Source organism: Octopus bimaculoides, chromosome 19 (genome assembly GCF_046866305.1).
Source record: "Octopus bimaculoides isolate indiv1 chromosome 19, ASM4686630v1, whole genome shotgun sequence".
Lineage (NCBI taxonomy): Eukaryota > Metazoa > Mollusca > Cephalopoda > Octopoda > Octopodidae > Octopus > Octopus bimaculoides.
In genome coordinates, this window is record NC_142946.1 from 8,531,012 (window position 1) to 8,554,358 (window position 23,347).

General features: G+C 39.2%; 1 protein-coding gene across 1 annotated transcript; it reads left to right on the plus strand.

Annotated features, from left to right (window-relative positions):
* LOC106879793 (leucine-rich repeat-containing protein 40) lies at positions 1-22,672 on the plus strand. Its single transcript, XM_089366569.1, has 14 exons — positions 1-2,027; positions 5,196-5,377; positions 7,083-7,156; positions 7,975-8,104; positions 8,846-8,969; positions 10,926-11,068; positions 12,547-12,719; positions 15,049-15,139; positions 16,847-17,031; positions 17,820-17,930; positions 19,128-19,238; positions 19,645-19,722; positions 20,822-21,007; positions 21,536-22,672. Exons 1-14 carry the CDS (start codon positions 1,862-1,864, stop codon positions 21,639-21,641), a joined length of 1,860 nt encoding a protein of 619 aa, XP_089222695.1. The 5' UTR covers positions 1-1,861; the 3' UTR covers positions 21,642-22,672.
* Positions 22,673-23,347: the final 675 nt, after the last annotated feature.

Genomic DNA, 23,347 nt, shown 5'->3' on the forward strand with positions numbered 1-23,347 from the left:
GCACTTGGTTTCATATAAACAACAGCTAACCAGGGGGGGGGGGGGTTGCATTTAACACTGCGACCAGTGCACTGGGGGAGATGTATTAATATCCGAATAGCAGCCAAATATACCTCATGTGTATTACTCAGGTGTATTACAGTTTATTGGAAAACGGTAAAAGAGGTTACAGAGAAGAGCATGGATTTTCTTATGAGGTCGTTGGTCGTCCTAGAAATGGTAGCCAAACAATCTGTCCTGTAATAATAATAATTATGATGTGTTTATTGTATGTGGTGGCCAGGTGTTGTACAGCTGGTCGGAAAAGGGTTAAAAGAGGGTCCAGAAAACGGTAATAAGTCAAGGAAAACAACAACAAAAAAAGACTATAATGAAAGCTACACGTACGGGAACGGTGTGCAGAATAAACCACAAAATAAATAAACATACAGATCGTTTTAAAAGATGACATATTCGGTAATGCAGTCCAAGAGTACACTACCTGAAAAAAGAAATCATCGGTAAAACTAGCAACCTGGCCAGTCCGCCACTGCATACATACATACATTATCAGACGGGTAGTCATGATGGGTATATTGGGCTTTGTATATTTTACCTCAGTGTCACTTTGATGGCATGCACTGCTCTCTCATACATACATACATACATACATATTCATAAGTGCAGGGAAGAAATCTACTTAGGGGTTACAAGCCCATGTTCAAAATTTATATTTGTGCATGGATCAAATCCGATAACGGAAAAGCAATGTTTCAAATCAGTCCAAAAATGTTTCTACATTCGATCCTTTTGGCGATGAAGGAGTCTTCAGGATGATGTTCTAAGTGTTTTTATTTCCCCCCAAAATTTTTTAGGGGATGTTCTTGCACCCACTATTCCCGACCCTTTGTACATAGCGCTCTTTGTAATTCATGCATTATTATCCCTGACATTCTATATCTCCGAAACAGAAAACGAAGTCAAATTTTGTCCAAGTAAAAAACGGTACGTTATACTCCATGACCACTCGGGATACATCATTAATATTGTTGGTACTCCGTCGCTTTACGACGTCGAGGGTTCCAGTTGATCCGATCAACGGAACAGCCTGCTCGTGAAATTAACGTGCAAGTGGCTGAGCACTCCACAGACACGTGTACCCTTAATGTAATTCTTGGGGATATTCAGCGTGACACAGTGTGACAAGGCTGGCCCTTTGAATTACAGGCACAACAGAAACACTCACAACGCCCGGTCTGGGAATCGAAGCCGCGAGTCCGCTGCCCTAACCTCTGGGCCATTACGCCTCCACACAACATTAAAGTAAACAAGATGTGACAGTCATGATTGGAAAGCCGATGCTCAGTCCTGCTTAGTCGGGGCTGAACAACAACAACAAAATAAACATTTATTTCTTACATAAGCATACGGTTTCGATTCTGAATGAAAAAAGGAACAGTCAATTATATCGAGCTCATTATTTGACATATCATTTTTTTATCGTCTCCCCGCCCCCTGCTTCGGCAAAATTAAAGACCAAATCGACATCGGTGTGATTTGAACGCAGTGCGTAAAGAGTCATAAGATTCCACGATTTTTATTTTAAGTTCTACATGATTCTGCCAATCAGAGATGATACAGTTCGTTCTTCTAGTTGGCCTTAGTTCTTTGAGAATGAGTCACGTTGCGGCTTTTTCAGCCGCCTTGTTTTCCTTGTTTTGGAATCAAGTCAGATAGGAATTACCTCCCTTGTCTGAAGCACGAAATAAACAACAACAAAAAAAAACCGTAGAGAACCTCTCCTGTCTTTAGAAACAATCATTGTAGGACAGGGCACGGTTGGAGCGGCAACAGAAACGTTGGATGTTGAAGAAGAAAGAGCATGTCGCGAGCAAAGGCTGGAAAAAACGTACGGAAACCATTTGGGGCAAACCCTGGCAGCGCATTCCATGAATCTACGGAAGAGGACCAAACCATACATCCAACATTATTAAGAAATGCGCGCGCCAGTGGACAATTAAACATTTCAGGACGTGGGTTAACCGTCGGTAGGTACCGCCTATCTTCTTTTCCATCTCTTCCTCTTTTAAATGTCAACAGTACCCCCTTCTCCTTCATTTGTATATATATATATATATATATATATATATATATATATATATATTTGGTAAATGTTTTTATTTTTCATTCCCTTTCGCAATTATCCCTAATTGTGCTATAGAGTTTTTTGGCTGCTCTTTCTAGCGGGTTAGATGTCCTATTATAGGCATCTCTGTATTTTAAATGAATTATATATATATATATATGTATGTGTGTGTGTGTGTGTGTTAAAACGGGGATAGCTGATGAAGAAAAATGTTCTCTATGTGGCCTGTGTGTTTTCTGTACTCTGGTTATTATTATTTTTTTGTCTACGTTTTGTTTGCAATGTCCTGTACCCAGATCTGCACCTATATATACAGGTAGACGTATGTATGCACATACCTGTACGTATATATGCATATACTCATTTATTATTTGTTATATATATATATATATATATATATAGATCTTGGTGGCTTTGGTTGAAGAGAACAGGTACCTGTGCTTGGCGTAGTTATGCCCCTGTGCTTTACTCATAACTAGGTATGGGATGACCCAGAACCCCGCTGGCTGGGTCAACTGGGCGAAGTTGTAACCGTGGGGGTGGGGCTGATTATACTGAAAGAGGTCTGAAATCCTACAACGCCCCCAGTAACGTCATTTATGATGTAGACACATCAGAACATCCGTGAGATGTATCTCGAGACAACAATAATATATATATATATATATATATATATATATATATATATATATATATATGTGTGTGTCATAGGCATACCTGTAGTTTAGCTTGTTTAATTGTAATCGGCTGCAGAAAATAACTTACCAAATATTTCTGAAAATCAATTAAAACAAGGAAAAGACGATGTTTTGAAATAACTATCACTACCCTTGTGTGCAAGGAATTGGCCTCCCAAACTTCGTCGTTCTTCTGCTGTCTGGTGGACATTGGAATTAGACACTGAGGGAAAATGGCTGTAACTTTTTTATTTTTTAATTTTGACGATTTTCGTTTTCGATAATGTGTTCTATATCTCACGGTCATGCCAATCCCCCCTAAAAAAAAAACTTTGGAACCCCCCCACCCATGGGGTGGTCCAGATGGACTATATGTAATCTGAACCTTTCCCCCCCTTATTTATTATTATTTTTTTAACGGAATCCCACGTTTTAGGCTATGGAGATTCCGATTCTGAAAAAAAATTGTTTGAAAAATTTCAATTCCCCCCCTCACCAAGCAGGCTATTTACATGCTAGAAATAACAGCCAAATCTGGTTAGGGTTAGGGTTAGGTTTACCCTAACCCCGTTTGCCAAAGCGCATTTTTTCCTTCATATTTATTTACATATAGTCCATCTGGACCAATGCAAGATTTGGATTGTCCGCGTTTAGCTGTTATTTCTAGCATATCAAGTTTCGTGGTGGGGACTCCACATATGATCCTTTTTCTGTTTCAATATAAATGTAAGCCGTTCATTTTCACATCTAAGTTGCGAGAAGGCTATTCGTACGACCTGGACATGTAGAACACAATGTCAAAAATGAAAATCGCCAAAAAAATATAAATAAAATCACCCCCGTGTGTCCAAATTTTTTTTAGGGGGAATCGCATGACCGTGACATATAGAACACATTATCGAAAACGAAAATCGTCAAAATTAAAAAATAAAAAAGTTACAGCCATTTTCCCTCAGTGTCTAATTCCAATGTCCACCTGCTGTCTTCCATACAAAGGGGGTTACAATTTGGTTTGTCAAAAATTTCAAAGTCAAATCATCATCACATTACACCTTACCGTATTTTAAAATGAATATAGCCTAACTCACTCTCTCTCTTTAATTTATATGCCCCTCTCTCTCTCTCTCTCTCTCTCTCTCTCTCTCTCTCTATATATATATATATATATATATATATATATATATATATATAGTTTAAAAAAAACAATAACAAAAAAACAACAGTGAGGACGTGATATGGATAGTATTCTTGGACGCTCAGGAAAGGAAAGAGAAATATATATATATATATATATATATATATATATATATATATATATATATAAATATATATAACAAATAATATACAATTATATGCATATATCCATACATATATGTACATAGCGACATCTATATGTATACATGCAAGCATATATGGGTACAGGACATCACAAAAAAACGTTATGTATATATATATATATATATATATATATATATACACACCTTATATATCGCCCTGGGCGACACGGCTGAATGATCGTGAAAACACGTTTGGTCGCGTCTACTCACTCGGCTGCAGCCTGGGGTTAAATAACTAAGATAACAACTAGACTGGTTTACGTACAAACACGAATGACTCAGCAATGCAGAAGCGACCGAATGAATAACGGAAATATGATGTCGTTTAATTGCGGTCAAAGGTCATCACAGATCTAACCAGTGTTTGTCTAAAAGTACAACGTATGTAGGACTACGCGAATTTAGTTTAAAATGAGATATTAGATTGATTTAGCTGTTAATCTTTTACTTGTTTCAGTCATTTGACTGTGGCCATGCTGGAGCACCACCTTTAGTCGAACAAATCAACCCCAGAGCTTATTCTTTGTAAGCCTAGTACTTATTCTATCGGTCTCTTTTGCCGAACCGCCAGGTAACGGGGACGTAAACATACCACCATCGGTTGTCAAGCGATGTTGGGGTGGGGTGGGGGACAAACACAGACACGAAAACATATACACACATACATATATATATATACATATATACGACGGGCTTCTTTCAGTTTCCGTCTACCAAATCCACTCACAAGGCTTTGGTCGGCCCAAGGCTATAGTAGAAGACACTTGCCCAAAGTGCCACGTAGTGGGACTGAACCCGGAACCATGTGGTTGGTAAGCACAGCCACTCCTACGCCTAGTTATAGGTATACTTTCTCTCTTTTCTCTTTCACACACACACATACATTCAAGTATGTACATCTCTTTTCCTCTTCTCACACACACACACACACCTACTTCACACCTACTTAACCTCCATCTCTTATATTTCATTTCCAACATGTCAAACTGCCATCATAGTAATTTCTCTGATACTTTTCCAATTCTGTTGATCTGTTGTTCTCTTCCATTGTTCCAGTTCCAAAATGTGTTCTGAATATAAACATCGAAGAAGTGGAGTCAGCTCGGAACTTCACCCTCGACAGCAGTGCCGAGAGGTGGTGGGACCAAACCGACCTGACTCGCTTGATCATCGCTAACAATTGTCTGAACTCTTTGCCGGAAGACATTCGCCTGATCCATGCCCTCAACCTGCTTGATGTAAGCTCTGTTTATACTGTTTTCTGTGTTTTTTTGCTTTTGTCTCCTCATCATTGTCATCATCATCGTCTTTATTGTTATCATCATCATCATCACTATCATTGTCATTTTTATCATCATCATCATCGTTATCGTCATTGTTGTTGTAATCTTTATCATTACCATCATCATCATCACCAGCATCCTGTTACATCTGCTCTATTATGCTGGTATGGGCTGAATGATGATTGAGGCATTTTTTTTAAGGTTGGGTCTTCCACAAAGTCCAGTCCTTGGGAAGGAAGAGATGTGGGCCTTGTGTACCTCAATGCCAGATGGGTGCAAGCTCCTGGTAGGGCCTTCCGTGCTGGACAGGTCAACGGATAGGGGCCAAACTAATATGGAGCACCACTTCCCAGAAATTAAAATGGAATTGCAAAGGGCCCAAACCCCTACCAAGAGAAAATAAAGCAAAGTTACAGAAGCATCAAGGATATTTCAAAACCAGCAAGATCTGCGAAAGGAAGGCCTTCCTTCTGGGGCACAGATTAAAGTGCCCTCATACTGTGGGACTGGCCCTGATACAAGCTCCAGAGGCACAATCCAACTGGTGAGAAATAGAAAAGACAGCCCAAATTGAAGAATAATGGAGGAAAGTTGTCGATGGCCTACACTCCTTAAGGATTGAAGGGCTTGGTCCTTTAACGTTCAGATTACTCTGTCGAATGTATTGCTTATCTATTCTCTTTGCTCTGAATTAATCGTGCATTATTTTGTAGCTTCAAGGTTTCAATGATGTGATGGGTTTATTTTTAAAATGACATTGTAGTATAGGTGCAAGAAGCTGGATCTGGTCAGTTTGAACTCGGCTGTCAAAAGAGATGCAGTGTGCCCTCGGCTATCAAGAGATGCAGTGTGCCCTTGGCGATCAAGAGATGTAGTATGCCCTCAGCTATCAAAAGAGATGCAGTGTGCCCTTGGCTATCAAGAGATGCAGTGTGCCCTTGGCTATCAAGAGATGCAGTGTGCCCTCGGCTATCAAGAGATGCAGTGTACCCTCAGCTATCAAAAGAGATGCAGTATGCCCTTGGCTATCAAGAGATGCAGTGTGCACTCGGCTATTGAAAGAGTGGTTGGTGTTAGGAAGGGCACACACATACCTGTATATGTATACACACACATACATATGTATGTGTGTGTCTTTGTCCCCCCAGCATCGCTTGACAACTGATGCTGGTGTGTTTGCGTCCCTGTAACTTAGCAGTTCAGCAAAAAGAGACCGATAGAATAAGTACTGTGCTTACAAAGAATAAGCTCTGGGGTCGATTTGCTCGACTATAAAGGCAGTGCTCTAGCATGGCCACAGTCAAATGACTGAAATAAGTAAAAGAGTAAAATTATGAAAATAATTTTTAAAAAATATAATAAAATTCCAGCACTGTTTCTACTTTGTGGATTTTCACATATCACTGGGTTTTTTGGAATGAAACACTTGCAATAGTCAAGGAATTGCTGTAATAAAATAGAAATCTAAGAAGTTCATAGGCAAAGAATGGTTGAGAGCCAAAGTTTGTGCCACAGAATAAAGGGTGGTAGTCCCAGGTGGGTTGGTATCAAAAGGGTTAAAAATGATGACAGGGATAGATCTTTTTTTGTCTCTAATCTTAACTATTGAATATATAACTTGTTAATTTCTTTGCCGTTTCTCCCTGAATATATTTCAAAGGTCCATGATAACAATTTGGAGTCTCTGCCCGATACGCTTGGTGACTTAATTGAATTACAAAAGCTAGTTCTCAGGTAAGAAGAGTTCTTTAATCAGATTATCATATGTGATATCGAGCTTCTGTAATTGAAGCATAGATCTGTGATATAAAAGCTATGTCAGGGATGTGGGGGTTGTGTGTGTCTGTGATGTAGATCTTGTTTGTCTGTTGAGTTGGTGGACGTGTCTCCGATGTGGAGCTCATGTGCTTTTGACATGGGTCCCGTATGTCTCTGTTGTGGATCTCGTGTGCCTCTGACATGGGTCTTGTGTGCCTGTGATGTGGGTTTCAACCAGATGTCAGTGTCTGTTATGGAGATCTTCTTGGCTTGTCACATGGGTGCTGTGTGCCTCTGACATGGACCTCCTGTGCCTCTGACATGGGTCTCATTTGCCCCAAATGTTGATCTTGCATGTTTCTGGCATGGAGCTTGTGCTTCCGGCAGGGTCGAACATGGATTTTGTATGTGTCTGACATGTGTCTCATGCACCTTTGATGTGGGGCTTGTGTGCCTCTGACAGGGAGCTTATATGCCTTTGACGTGGAGCTCATGTGCCTTTGACATGGGTCTTGTGTGCCTCAGTCGTGTTTCTCATGTGCCTGTAATGTGGGTCTCGACTTCCTGTGCCATAGATGTTGGCGTCTGTGGTTGTACATCTTGTGTATCTGTCACCCAGATCTTGTGTCTCTGTGCTATCTCTTCTCTGTTACTGCCAAACTAGTCATACCGCCGAGAAATACCATTCCATAGAACTACGACATCAAATCTCCTCGTTTAATTCAGTAACATAGCACTTAATCAGCAGAAAGACTTGTCTGTTCACTAATTAGTAATTGCTCGTTATCTTACAGTCGCAACAAGTTGACTACATTACCTGACACTATACAACAACTACAGAACCTGACCGTGCTTCAAATTGATAACAACAACATGACAAACTTACCTGATGGAATCGGTCAGCTGAGTAATTTGGAAGATTTGGTAAGTCTTTCTCTTTCTTTTTACTGTTTTTTTTTCTCTTTTTTCTTTCTTTCAGTCTCTCTCCTTCTTTCCACTTCTTTCTCTACTTCTTTTTTGTCTTTCTTTTCCATCTGTTTCTTTTAGTTTTCTTTTCTCATTCTCATTGTTTTATACAAATCTAATCTGGGCCTACTGCTGTTTATTTCTGTATAAAAAAATCTTTCATTTTGAAGTGTTTGTTGCTTTCTCTCTCTCTCTCGTGTTTATAAGCAAAATAAATCTCAGTCTAATCTACTTCTCTCTTTCCCTCACTTTCTCTCTCTCTCTCTCTCTCCCCCTCCCTATCTGTCTTTCCTCTTCTCTTCCTCCTCTTTCGCTTTCCCTTCTCTCTCTTTGTGACCCTTTTGTTATGTTCTGAGTGCCTGTTTATTGTCATCATCATCATCATCATCATCATTCCAACATCCATTTTTCATGAATGATGCACGAGTTTAGTCTTGAGTTTATCAAGGCAGATTTTCAACAGCTGGATGCTCTTCCTGTCGCCAACTTGCTCCTGTTTCCAAGCAAAATAATATTTCAATATGACCAGACAGGTTTTCACAGAATACTCAAACTTCATAACAGCTTTGCCACTTGTATAAGCCAAATGCCATTTTTTCTCTTTTAAAACCTAGTTCAAAATAGCACAACTTATTATACACACACACAAATATGGTTTTCATTTTCGAAATGTATTAATGTTTTCTTTCCATTTTGTAGAATGCTTCTAACAACAGTCTGGTCACATTACCACCAAATTTGGGTAAACTAACCAAAGTCCGAAATTTAAACCTCTCTTCGAACCAACTAACAACTATCCCTGCGGAAGTGGGGAATATGTCTCGTAAGATCTTTGTTTTTCTCTTGTTTTTTTTTTGTTTTTCATTTAACTTCTTTTGATCTTCTACAACAAACAACAACAACAACAAGTATTATGTACTGTATTTACTCGCAGATAGGTCACACTAGTGGACAGATTGCACCAGTGGATCGGTCACACCTGTCGTTTGGGGTTGTGAAAGTAGGTTCTTGCAGTTGACTTGCAAATAAGTCACACTATAATCTGGGGAGTTAAATGTTATCAAATTTTATTCTTTCTTTTCTTTTATTTGTTTCATTCAATTGACTGTGGCCATGCTGGAGCACCGTCTTTAGTCGAACAAAACGACCCCAGAATTTATCCTTTGTAAGGCCAGTACTTATTCTATCGGTCTCTTTTGACAAACTGCTAGGTTATGGGGATGTAAACACACCAGCATCGGTTGTCAAGCGATGTTGAGGGGACAAACACAGAGTCTAATCTAATAATCTCCCCCACACTTTCTCCCTCTTTTTTTCCCCTCACCTCCTGCACTCTTTTTTATCTCTCTCTATTTCCGTCTCTCTCTTTCTCTCTCTCTCTCCCTCCCTCTCTTCCACTCTCTGTGTTCATCTCTTATTATTGCTATTAAGACCACTGAGAGAAATAGCAAAGACTATTTACTCTCTTTCTCTCTCACAAATAATAGTGGACGCTCAGTGAAATGAGTCTCTACTTTCTCTCTTGCTCTTTCTCGCTCTCTCTCACTCTCATTATGGCTGACACTCAATGGAGTGAGTGTCTGTTCTATCTCACTCCAAAACAATAGCAAACACTCAATAATCTACTCTCTCTTGAATGATAGTGGACATTCTCTGTCATAGCTGTCACTCAGTGAAATGAATCTCTGCTCTCCCTCTCTCTCCCTTTTCTCTCTCTCTCTCTCTCTCTCTCTCTCTCTTTTCTCTCTCTTTCTCTCTCTTTGTCCCCTTCTCCCTCCCTCTCTCCCCAGAATAGTAGCAGTTATTCAACTGAATGTTCTTTATATAACAATTTTAATTTGTGTCATGGAACAAGGAATAAACTTGCATCAGCCTCACTCAACAGTCATCATCATCATCATCATTTTGTCTACTTTTCCATGCTTGCATGCATCAGATGAGTAATCGTCGGAGCAGAGCTTTCTATGTCATCCCCCTCCCCACCTGTTTTCAAGGAAAGTATTAATAATCTCCCAGGCATGATTACATTTGGTGAACTGGAAACAAACAACACCTTATGAACGAGCCCTCTGTTTACAAAGATTGTATGACGTCTCTATATTTAAGAGATGAGGAATTCTGTACATGTAAGACCACGTGCTTGGGAAGCAAGCTTCTTAACCACACAGCCATAACCTGCATTGAGTCATAAGTTCAATAAGAGAAAAGGCGGTGAGCTGGCAGAATCGTTAGCACGCCGGGCGAAATGCTTAGCGGTATGTCGTCTGCTGTTACGTTCTGAGTTCAAATTCCGCCGAGGTTGACTTTGCCTTTCATCCTTTCGGGGTCGATAAATTAAGTACCAGTTACGCACTGGGGTCGATGTGATCGACTTAATCCCTGTGTCTGTCCTTGTTTGTCCCCTATGTGTTTAGCCCCTTGTGGGCAATAAAGAAATAAGGAAAAAGAGAGAAATTTATGGATCAGCTAGAATTTTAAACTTCAATCAAAACAAAATATTATGGAAAAAAATAAGATGAACAATAATCACACCTTACATTGCATTATATATCCCATAACCTGGCTGACCATTGGGGCACCGTTGGTGAAATTGCGTCCAGGTCCTTCCACCCATCTCTGTCTTCTGTCTCTTACACTGTCTCCCTCATCTTTAGGTCTGTCCACTCAAAGATGTTTGTTTTCCCGCCACTGCATATGCCACCTTAAAAAATATCAAAATTTGATTTTTTATTTTCTTCTTTTCTTATTTTGTTTTTCTGTTTCCCTTTTCATCCAACAGGTTTACATATTCTTGATGTGAGCAGCAATCAAATCACTAATCTTCCTAACGAATTAGGAAGCCTCCGCAATATGGAGATGTTTTATGGACAGAAAAACAAACTTGTCCATTTACCAATTTTAACTGATTGTACAGCATTGAAGGTAAACCTGGTTTCTGATTAATCTCCTTTATATCATCATCATCGTTAATATATTTTTAATCTCTGCTTTTCCATGCATGTATAGGTCTGATAGAACTTTCGCGGGAGATGTTTTAAGGTCAAATGATCTTGGTGCCACCAACCTTAATTTGTTTCCAAGCAATGCAAAATTTCCCTTATGGCCTGACATATTTTCACCGAAGACTGCAAACAAAGGACACCGCTTGTATAACTGACACTTTGTAGTAAAGATTGTTTACCAACATAACATAGCAGTCCTGGTTTAGGACGAATGTTGCTGTAATTTAGCCCCAGGAGACATCGTCTCCGGCTGGCCATACGATACAAGCTGTGTCCTTATATTTTCGAACAATGAAAGGCAATAATAATAATAATAAGAAGAAGAAGAAAAACATTGAAAAATACTTTACGAATGAGAACCCAGGTTCAAAATTTCTTCCAAGATACCTGATGAAGGCTGGAGGGTATATTAGCCAAAAAGTTCTGTTATTTGTCACATGTAAATAATCTATGATGATGATGTTATACAATGGGCTTCTTTCAATTTCCTTCTGCCAAATCCACTCACGAGGCTTTGGCTAGCTTGAGGTTATAGTAGAAGACACTTGCAGTGGGACTGAACATGGATCCCTGTAGTTGGGAAGCGAGCATCTTACCACACGGCCACACCTCTGCCTGATTTGATTAAAATAAATATTTGTGCTAGTACTTCATTTAGTTGCTAATAGGGATCTAATCCCAAGGACGAATGTGCACCTGCATTTTTGAGGGCTTCTGGAATGAAAATCTCACAGAAACAAGTATTGGTTGGTGGCAGGAAGAGCTTCCAGCTGTGAAATGTTGCCCCAAGTAACTCCCTGTCAAAACTCATTCCAGTGTGGAAAATGACTTTCACTAATTAGCATTTAATCTGGCGAAATCCAGCCCTATTCTACTTATTTTAAATTCACACCAGCCAGGATCTGGCTTTTCACACCTACCCTACAATGTTGTTCTAAAAATAGTCACATTGTTTTGAATTAATCATGCATTATGTCACAGCTTCAAGATTTCTATGACATCCTCATCATTTAACGTCCGGTCTCCATGCTGGCATGGGTTGGATCGTTTGATATGGTCCTGGTTAGCCGGGAGCTGTCCAGCTCCATGCCAAACCGTCCAACTCATTCCAGCATGGAAAGTGGATTTTAAACGATGATGATGATGACATCATAGAAATCTTGAAGCTATGAGATAATACAGGATTAATTCAAAACAATGTGAATAAATAATCGTTACATTTGAGAAACTAATTTAAACGCTAATTGGGTTAAACAAATGTATGTCAAATTTGAAAATGAAAATCAAAATAGAAAATTTGCATTTTTAATAAAAATGTTAGAAATTTTTTGAAAAAAAAAATATCTTTTTGTTTTGAAATTTGTGTTGGTTTTTTTTTTTCTTTTTCTTTTTAATTAGGAATTGCATTTGGGTTTCAATTATATCACTGAGCTTAGCAAGGAACACTTAGCTCCACTGGGTCAAATCACTTTGATGGATCTCCGTGACAACAAACTGAAAGAAATCCCAGCAGAGATAACACTTCTTGCCAATCTACAGAGACTTGATCTCACTAACAATAGCCTACAAGGGTAACGGCCTCTTCTTTTTTTTTTCTCTCTCTAATACTTCATATTTTATTAAATCATTTATTACAATCCAATCTGTCCATTCTTTTATATGACTCTTTGTTCGTCTGTCTGTCTACCTGTTAATTTATTCTGCCTGTTGTGTCCACCTATTCATTTCATCTGTCTGCCAAATTCATCTACCTACTTCTGTATCTATAATTCTGTATTTCTATATGCTTGTCTACCTATTGGTCTGTCTGCATGTCTGTTCATCTACACGTCTGTCCATCTGCATGTCTGTCCAGTCCACCTACATGTCTGTCCAGTCCACCTACATGTCTGTCCACCTAGATGTCTGTCCACCTACAGGTCTGTCCATCTACATGTCTCTCCGTCTACATGTCTCTCCGTCTACATGTCTCTCCGTCTACATGTCTCTCCATCTACATGTTTGTCTGCCCAGTCTCTCTCTTCATTCTGTTTTTCTTTGGAGTCCACCTATCACATCTGTCCAATCTTTCATTTATTTGTCTGTCTGTCTACCAATTAATTTAATCTTCCTGTTGTGTCCATCTATTAGTCTACCAAGATCTATCTACTTCTATGCCTAACCATATTTCTTTCTATCTACTTCCATATCTGTCTGTGTCTCTCTGCCCAGTCTCTCTGTTCATCCTGTTTTCTATGGAGTCCATCTATCCATCTGTTCCAGCTGTCATTTGTGCCTCTTTCCATCTCTTCCTGAAGTTCATCTTCTATGCCTAACCATATTTCTATCTATCTACTTCTATATCTATCTACATATCTCTCTATCCAATCTTCTTCGCTGCTCCTTTTATTTCTCTACGGAGTTCATTGATCTGCTGTCGTCATGACTGTTCACTTGCCCAAGATGCTGACTGAACCTGGAACCATAGGATTGGAAAACAAGCTTCTTACTGTACAACCACGCCTGCACCTATATGCATATGTAGAAATATAACAAAGTGGGGCTGATTCCTCAGCCTTGTATCCATGGACAATTAAGATGGACGGAGTCAACCAGTGTCTCTGGAAAAACTGACAAAAATGGGATCAGTCGTCTGCCATTGTGCCTTTGGAGAATTGACAAAAATGGGCAAAATCATTTACCATTTTGATGCTAGAAAATTAACAGAATGTGCCTTTGTGTCTGTGGGAAATTGTGGAGGAGTTGAATCACCATCCATTGTATTCTGGGAAATTCACAAAAGGGGGTGAATTGTATACCATTGTAGCTGTGGAAAATTTCATAAAAGTAGGACTGAATCAGCTGTCATTTTAGATCTCTGGGAAATTTACTAAAAGAGTTGATTTACCCAGCATTTTATATGTAAAAATAAAAGTCAGGAAGTGGAGCAGGGTTGAAACTGGGAAAGAAGCTAGATACTCAATCATTAACCTCTTTCATCATCATCATCATCATCATATGCCCATTTTCCATGCTAGCAATGCTTGGACGGTTTGACTGAAAACTGGTAAGCTGTGGAGCCGCACCAGGTTCCAATCTAATTTGGCATGGTTTCTACAGCTAGATGCCCTTTCTAATGCCAACCATCCTAGAGTGTAATGGGTCCTTTTTACGTGCCACCACCACAGGTGCCAGTTACAAAACACCAGCATCAGCCACAATTACAATCTCACTTGGCTTGACAGGTCTTCTCAAGCATGGCGTATTTCCAAAGGTCTCAGTCACTTGTCACTGTCCCCGTGAGGCCCAAAGTTTGAAGGGTGCTTGAAAACTTAAAAATTGCTGATTTGACTACAGTTAAGGTTGGAGTGAACAAAGAAGGACTTTTGTTGTTATCAACTGTAGCATGATAATGATGGTTCTTTTTTTTAAATCATTTTTCTAAGCATGGCTATAGGCACAGGTGTGGCTGCGTGGATAAGAAGCTTCTTTCCTGACCGTTTGGTGTTAGGGTTCAGTCCCACTGCACAGCACCTTGGACAAGTGTCTTCTATTTATAACCTAGGTCTACCAAAGCCTTGTCGATGGATTTGGTAGATGGAAGCTGAGAGAAACCCATCATGTGTGTGTTTGCTTGTGTTTGTCTGTCCTCCACCACTGCTTAACAATCAGTGTTGGTTTGATTATATCCTTGTAACTTAGCAGTTTGGCAAAAAAATATAATCCAATAAAGTTCCAGTTTTCAAAAAAAAAAAACGGTCAGTACTGGGGTAAATTTGTCCAATTAAACCATTCACAGCAGTGCCCCAGCATGGCCACAATTCAGTGACTGGAACAAGTAAAAGGTATGATTTTTTTTTTTTTACCGTTTTCTCCCCCTCCATTCTGTCTTTGAGTTTTTATTGGTTGATGTCTTTGTAGGCTGCCCAATGAAGTCGGTTTAATGGTAAATCTGAGAAATTTGCAGTTTGATGGTAACCCCATTCGAAACATCCGGCGTGACATCATAATGGTGGGTCGAATAATTTTTTTTTTTATTACATTTTACATTTTCTTTGAAAAAAAACAAAAAAACAAGATGCGTTTTTTCAGTTGAGGTACAATTACTGCAAATGAGCAACATATATATTTTTAGACACATAACCATATGGGTGTTTGTTTGTGTGTGTATGTGTGTTATATATGTAAAATGTGGTGGTAGGTGGCCTAGTGGTTAGGGTGTTGCTCTCACGATTGCAAGATCGTTGTTTCAATCCCCAGATTGGCAATGCATTGTTTTCTTGAACAAGTTCTATTCAGTGGGAAATATTGGCTTAGCAGGATGGTATCATTTGAAAGCTACAACAAAGCAAAGAAGCGGGCTGTGATCAGTGGTGTTTAACAAGATCTGATAGTCGGGTCAATTCTGTGATCTATATAAAGCATACATATTTTTATATATGGACACACACACACACTCTTGTATAAATGAAATTGAATAGACACATACATATTGTATCTATATAAATAAAGCATGTGTATATATATATATATATATATCATCATCATCATCATCATCATCGTTTAACGTCCGCTTTCCATGCTAGCATGGGTTGGACGATTTGACTGAGGACTGGTGAAACCGGATGGCAACACCAGGCTCCAATCTAAATTTGGCAGAGTTTCTACAGCTGGATGCCCTTCCTAACGCCAACCACTCAGAGAGTGTAGTGGGTGCTTTTACGTGTCACCCGCATTTATATATATATAAATAAAGATAGGGATGGTATTATTAAAATACTGTCACGAGTGGCAAGCGAGTTATCAGCCGTACAGGCAAATTAATACAATATATACATACAATATTAGATATGCACATATATACACAAGGGCACTACATAAGCACCTACATCGCTAAAAAATAGAAGTCAAAAATACTTCTGTACCAACGAATAGTCACACACACACATACATATATCCTCACGCACACACATACATATATAGTTAAATATACATACATAACATCAAATAGGCTCCACACGGTTGCATAGCTTGCTAGAAATAGCAACCACGTTAACTTAAGTCACACCCCACTCTACAATCTTTAATAAAAAAAAAAAAGAAAGAGGCACATTGGACAATGTGGGCCCAAGATTGTCTACACAGAAGAAAATGCCAGGATGGAATTTGATCACTGACCTACTTGAATAAACACACTTGCACTCACTTACAGCAGGTAGTTCTGATATATATATATATATATATATATATATATATATATATATATATATAGGTTAGTAGATTTAGCGGTTGGAATAACTGTCTAAGGGATAGGAATATCCGTTTTTACTACCGGTATAAATTACCTGTGTTAACCCTGCTTAATTTTCTCTATTTTCTGCTTAATTTAAATTTTTATATATATGTGTGTGTGTGTGTGTGTGTATATATATATATATATATATATATATATATATATGCAGTAAAACAAAACACAAGAGATTGTTTACGAGATATTTAGTGCCAGCATCTTACATGCATTTCATTAACAAAATTTCACCATTAGTTACATGATGTAAATTGCAAAATCAAGACATCAAATCTTCAGAAACATGTAACCTTCATACATAACACTACTGGATTGTAGATTTCTTGATGGAAGTAACAATATTGAGAAACACATTTGTATCTGTAGGCTTTCAATTGCTGAATTATTTTCTATTTTTCTGTCAACCTGAAGAGAGGGACAGCAGAAGTCTTGAAGTTTTTACGTAACCGTATACAAGAACCTGTGTTGAAAGAGGTGGGTGACTCCCCATCTCGGAGAGCCTTATCCACACCAGCTGCCTCTGCTGCATCTATTGAAAATGATATCACTTCTATCAGACCCCATGATGTTTGTCACTTCAAAACCCTTAAATACAGGTGAGTCAGGATTTTTTTTATCTGTCATAGTTATTCACAAGATACAAAGACACACACATGACAGGCTTCCACATAGTTTCCAAATTCACTCACAAGGCTTTAGTCAGCATGGGACTATAGCAGAAGACACTTGCCCAAGACACCGTTCTATAGGACTGAACCTGGAGTCATGCGGTTGGAAAGCTAACTTCATAACCACACAACCATACTAAATTGTACTCACATTTTGTTTTTTTTTCTCTCTCATTCGGTTCTTTTTTTTTTGTTTTTCCTACAAATCTACTTCTCTTCCTCCACCACCTGCCCGTCATCCTCCTCTTCCTCCTCCTCTTCCTCATCCTCCTCATCATCCTCCTCATCTTCCTCCTCATCTTCCTCCTCATCTTCCTCCTCATCTTCCTCTTCCTCTTCCTCTTCCTCATCCTCCTCTTCCTCATCCTCATCTTCCTCTTCCTCCTCTTCCTCATCCTCCTCTTCCTCATCCTCCTCTTCCTCATCCTCCTCTTCCTCATCCTCCTCTACCTCATCCTCCTCTTCCTCATCCTCCTCTTCCGCATCCTCCTCTTCCGCATCCTCCACTTCCTCATCCTCCTCTTCCTTATCCTCCCCTTCCTCATCCTCCTCTTCCTCCTCCTCCTCTTCCGCCTCCTCTTCCTCCTTTCCTCCTCCACCCTTTCTCCTCATTGTCATCATTTTAATGTCCACTTATTCCATGCTCACATTTTGTTCCTTTTTTTCTTTCTCTTTCTTATTTTTGTTTTGTTTTGTTTTTTTTTTTCTCCCTACAGTAATAAACAAGCCTCCACAGACCTCCCTGACGATGTTTGGGAATTTGCTGTCAAAAACGGGGTTACCACCGTCAACCTTGGCAAAAACAACTACACAACTTTGCCACCAGGGTAAGTCTATGGATGATTGTTGTCTGTGGGCCATCTACAAATCTTCCTCTACCGCCTCCTCGTCTTCCAGCCCTCCTCCTCGTCTTCCACCCCTCCTCCTCGTCTTCCACCCCTCCTCCTCGTCTTCCACTCCTCCTCCTCGTATTCCACTCCTCCTCCTCGTCTTCCACTCCTCCTCCTCGTATTCCACCCCTCCTCCTCCTCCTAATGCCCACTTATTCCATGCCCGCATGGAATGGATAGGAATTTGTTCAGGCAGAATTTCTATGGCTGGATGCCCCTCTTCTGTTGCCAATCCTCACTTGTTTCCAAGCAACTTAATATCTCTCCATGGCCAGACATGTTTTCATGGGAAACTCTGTGTGTGTCTGTGTTCTTAAGCAAAACACTTCATTCCACACTGATTCAGTTCACTCTGGTGGCAAATATCAGTAAACCTGTGACAGACCAGTTGGGTGGTGGGGTGGGGTTGAGGGAATGCTTACCACAGAGCCACTCTTACACCTAATAATAATAATTTTTCATAGAAATTAAAAGTACTGAAATTGTTTCCCTTTATTCTTAATAAAAGCATAAAAGGGCAGCTTTTAAAAAGGGTCAAAGGTCATTACTGAGCCCTAGGCTCACAAGGCCAGTTTCCAGGATTCTGTGAAATATAGAGTCCCTCCATATACTTCTTGAGATTTTTTGCTCACTGTTCCCAGGGCTCCGACAATTTTTGGTACTACTGCTACCTTTTTCATTAACCACAACTGCTTAACTTCCCAAGCTAACCTATCATATCTCTCGACTTTTCTTTCTTCCTTATCGCATACCTTGTTGCCAGCTGGGCAAGCTATGTTTTCTTTCTCAATTAAGACTATGTCTGACTTCCTATTCTCTATCCCATGGTTGCACTGAATCATAAAATCATTATTATTATTATTATTATTATTATTATTATTAATGTGGTGAGCTGGCAGAATCATTAGCATGCCAGGCAAAATGCTTGGCAGCATTTCGTCCGTCTTTATGTTCTGGGTTCAAATTCCACCAAGGTTGATTTTGCCTTTCATCCTGGGTCAATAAAATAACTATCAGTTAATCACCGGGTGGTCAATGTTATCAATTTAACCCCCATCCCTGCAAAAAAAATTGCTGGCTTTGTGCCAAAATTTGAAATCATTATTATTGTTATTTTTAAAACTGTCATTTTAGAGTCTTCAAGTTAATTGAATCCTTATCTGAACTTCACATGGGATTTAACAAACTGACTTGTCTACCTGCTGACATTGGCAAAATGGTTCATTTAACATACCTTGATGTTCGGTAGGTATATCTATACTGTTCTATATTGAAGAAATGAGGAATTATGTACATTATTTACATTTGACAGGAATTTGTCCTCATCTTGTTTGTGGTTAACACAACGTTTCGGCTGATATAACCTCCAGCCTTCATTGGGAGTCTTGGGGAAATTTCGAACCTGGGTTCTCATTCCTAAAGTAATTTTTTGATATTATTGTTATCATTATTATTATTATTATTATTATTATTATTATTCGGGTCACTGCCTGGAATCGAACTTGGAATCTTGGGGTTAGTAGCCCGCACTCTTCACCACTACGCCATTTACCCGTGGAGGGTATATCAGCCGAAACGTTGTGTTAACAACAAACAAGATGGGGACAAATATCCGTCAAATGTAAATAATGTTTTTACCATCTTCTTTCAGGAATAATTGTATGACTGACCTGCCTGAGGAAATCAGTCAGCTGAAGAATCTAAGAGAAATCAATCTGGCTGAGAATCGGTAAGCTGTTTTTTTATGTTTCTTTTTCTCTCTGCATGAACTTCTCCGTAAGTAGCAGGGGTTCTCAGATGGAGTCCACTTGGACCTTAGGGTCCATATAAGATTTGGTGTGTGGGGGAGGGGGTCCATGGATGCAATATAGTATATTAGGGGTCCACAGTAATTTTTCAGGGGCCATGAAAAAATTGTATTCCTGACCAGTAAAGTTTGTGTAATAAATTGGTTATATTCTTTTTTTATTCTTTTATTTGTTTCGGTCATTTGACTCGTGGCCAAGCTGGAACACCACCTTTAGTTGAACAAATCTACTCCAGGACTTATTTTTTGTAAGCCTAGTACTTATTTTGTTGGTCTCTTTTGCCGAACCGCTAAGTTACGGGTACGTAAACACACCAGCATCGGTTGTCAAGCGATGTTGGGGAGACAAACACAGACACACAAACATATATACACACATACATATATATATATATATATATATATATATATATATATATATATATATATATACACACACATATATACGACAATCTTCTTTCAGTTTCCGTCTACCAAATCCACTCACAAGGCTTTGGTCGACCCAAGGCTATAGTGGAAGACACTTGCCCAAGATGCCACACAGTGGGACTGAACCCGGAACCATGTGAGTAAAATCAGAGGCATCCATAGGCAAAAAGATGTTACCAGTGGCGGACTGGCCAGGTTGCCAGCTTCCCCGATGGCTAGTGGGCCTCTGTGCCATCATTAGAATCCATATATGGGGTCCCATATTAGTATCTAAAGGGCGTATCCCCTCAAGTTTGAGAATTTTTTTTATTAACACCTGGAAGAATGCATTAATTATTTCAGCCTGGCTGTGTTTGTAGACAGTTGAAAAGAATACTTTTAACAAAAACAAAGAAAAAAATTAAATGAGAGCATTGTAGTTGTAGGTGGGTCAGGTGGGTCCCCTTGCAGTTGCGGACGGGCCCCCTTAGTCTCCTGGCAACCAATATTTTTAGACCCAATCCGCCACTGATTGTTACCACAATCTCTCAGTGAATCTATCAACCCCCCAATTTCTTATTTTCATCCTCCTCTTCTTATTTCTTTTGTTTAGGTTTTCTACAATCCCCCCGGTGATCTATACCCTCTCCAAACTGGAAATACTGTTCATCAATGGCAACAAGCTAACAGAGGTGGATGTAGACTCCCTCCAGAAGCTGCCAATCCTCACTACCCTAAATCTACAGAACAACAACCTAACTCAGATTCCACCAGAATTGGCTCTTTGTCCCAAATTGGCGTGAGTATTGTTTAATTAATTCACTTGTACAAGAATATGTTGTCGGCTGATCTGCTAGAAATAGTAGCCAAATCTCACTCAAATCACACCCTACTTTTAAGAAATGAAGGACACATCGGATATTGTAGTCCTGGATACCGTATGTGTCTATGAAAGAATTTCTAAGTGGATGCTTAACATGCTAGAAAGAGCAGTTAAATCTCCTGCAAATTACATTTTCTGTCATTATCATCACCAACTTTCATCACCAACATCCACTTTTCTATGTTTGCATGGGTTGGACGGAGTTCATTGGGTGGGATAGATATTCTGTGGTCAGACACTTTTCCTGTTGCTAACCTTCGCCTGTTTCCAAGCACTGTTATATTTCCCTGGACATGTTTTCACAGAAGATCGGAACTACATATACAAATATACACCCCCACACACACACACACACATGTATGTATGTGTGTGTGTGTATGTATGTATGTGTATATATATATATATATGTATATATATATAGTATTGTTGTTGTTTTTTTTGCAGTTGCCTCCAGCTCGAAGGGAATGCTTTACGAAACCCACGGGCAGCCATAATTGCCAAAGGGAGTTCAGCCATCTTGGATTATCTTCGAGACCGCATCATCAAATAAGTGTTCTTTGTTTGTTTGTTTGCAGTTCACTTCACACCAGCTACCAGCATGTACTTTTTTTTTTATATATATGTAATATATACACTTCCTGTGTGTAAGCATGCACACACACACACACACACACACACATGCAAATATACATACACACAGATACATATATATGCACATATACATACATATGTACATGCATATACATACTCATACATACATGCACACTAATATACTCACATACGCACATACACAATAATACACAAACATAAGGCGGTGGGCTGGCAGAATCTTTAGCACGCCGGGCGAAATGCTTAGCGGTATTTTGTTTGATTTTACATTCCGAGTTCAAATTCCACCGAGGTCGACTTTGCCTTTCATCCTTTCGGGGTCGATAAATTAAGTACCAGTTGTGTACTGGGGTCGATCTAATCGACTGGCTCCCCTCCCCAAGAATTTCGGGCCTTGTGCCTAGAGTAGAAAAGGCTACACAAACACACATGCATGCACAATCACACAGATGTGTTTCCTAACGAGCTTAATTGAAAGTGAGCTTCATTTAGCTTCCTAATTAGACTCCGTTTTGTTTGTATTCGTTTACTTTTATTCCCTCACAGTTTTCGGTCATTGGACTGTGGTCATACTGGAGTTTTGTCTCCAAAGGTTTGTGAAATTTGCCACCCCATCCCCCACACACTCACCTCCACTCCTAATACTCTTTTTCAGTACTTGTCTTATTGATCTCTATTGAAGTCCACCTATGGGACCTAGCTTGGTGGATTGAATACCACAAGGTATTTTTGTTCAACATTCTCATTTATTGGCCATGTCCTGGTCAATAAATACTTTTATTCGTTAATTTTTTTTTTAATTGTTTTTGCTTTACTTTTGGCACACACTGGCGGTCTCTCTTTCTCTCTCTCTCTCTCTCTCTCTCTCTCTCCCCTTTTCTTTCTGGAAAAGGACTAATGTCCGAAATGTTAAAACACTCCATATCTATCACAAATTTTCAAGCATTAAACTGATTACTGTATTTTGTCATACATTGTTCTTATATTGTTTTTTTTTTTTATATTTTTTCAAAAATAATTTTACATATGTGCATGTATGTATATATCTACCTGCCTATCTACCTGCCTATCTATCTGCCTATCTGTCTATCTATGTGTCTTATCTATCTATCCATCTATCGATCCATCTTATCGATCAATCCATCTATCTATCTATTCAATCATCTAACGTGGTATGGATTGAATTTTTATAAATATATATATATGTTTGTCCATGTTGGTGCCATATAAAAAACATTGGTAATGGTTCCACGTATAAAACACTAGTGCTGGTGCTGTGTATGAAAAGCACTAGTGCTCATGTCACTTAAAAAGCACTGGTGATTGTGCCACATGAAAAGCACCCTGTACACTCTGTAAAGTAGTTGGCATTGAGAAGGGCACCGAGTGGCAGAAACCATGCCAAAGCCGACTATGGAACCTATGGGACTCAATATGGAACTATGGAACTCAATACATGAGTTTGAGAAGTACCAAGTATGAAACACTTTGTCCTTCAGTTACATTTATTTGCATTGCATGTGTGTGTTTTAATTATCACCAGAAAATGTTGACTGTCTGATGATGATGGTGAGCAAGCCAAAACTTTGATGTCACTATCAAATTTTGTCTTGTAAAAATTCAACAAAAATGTTCTTAGTAAAACGA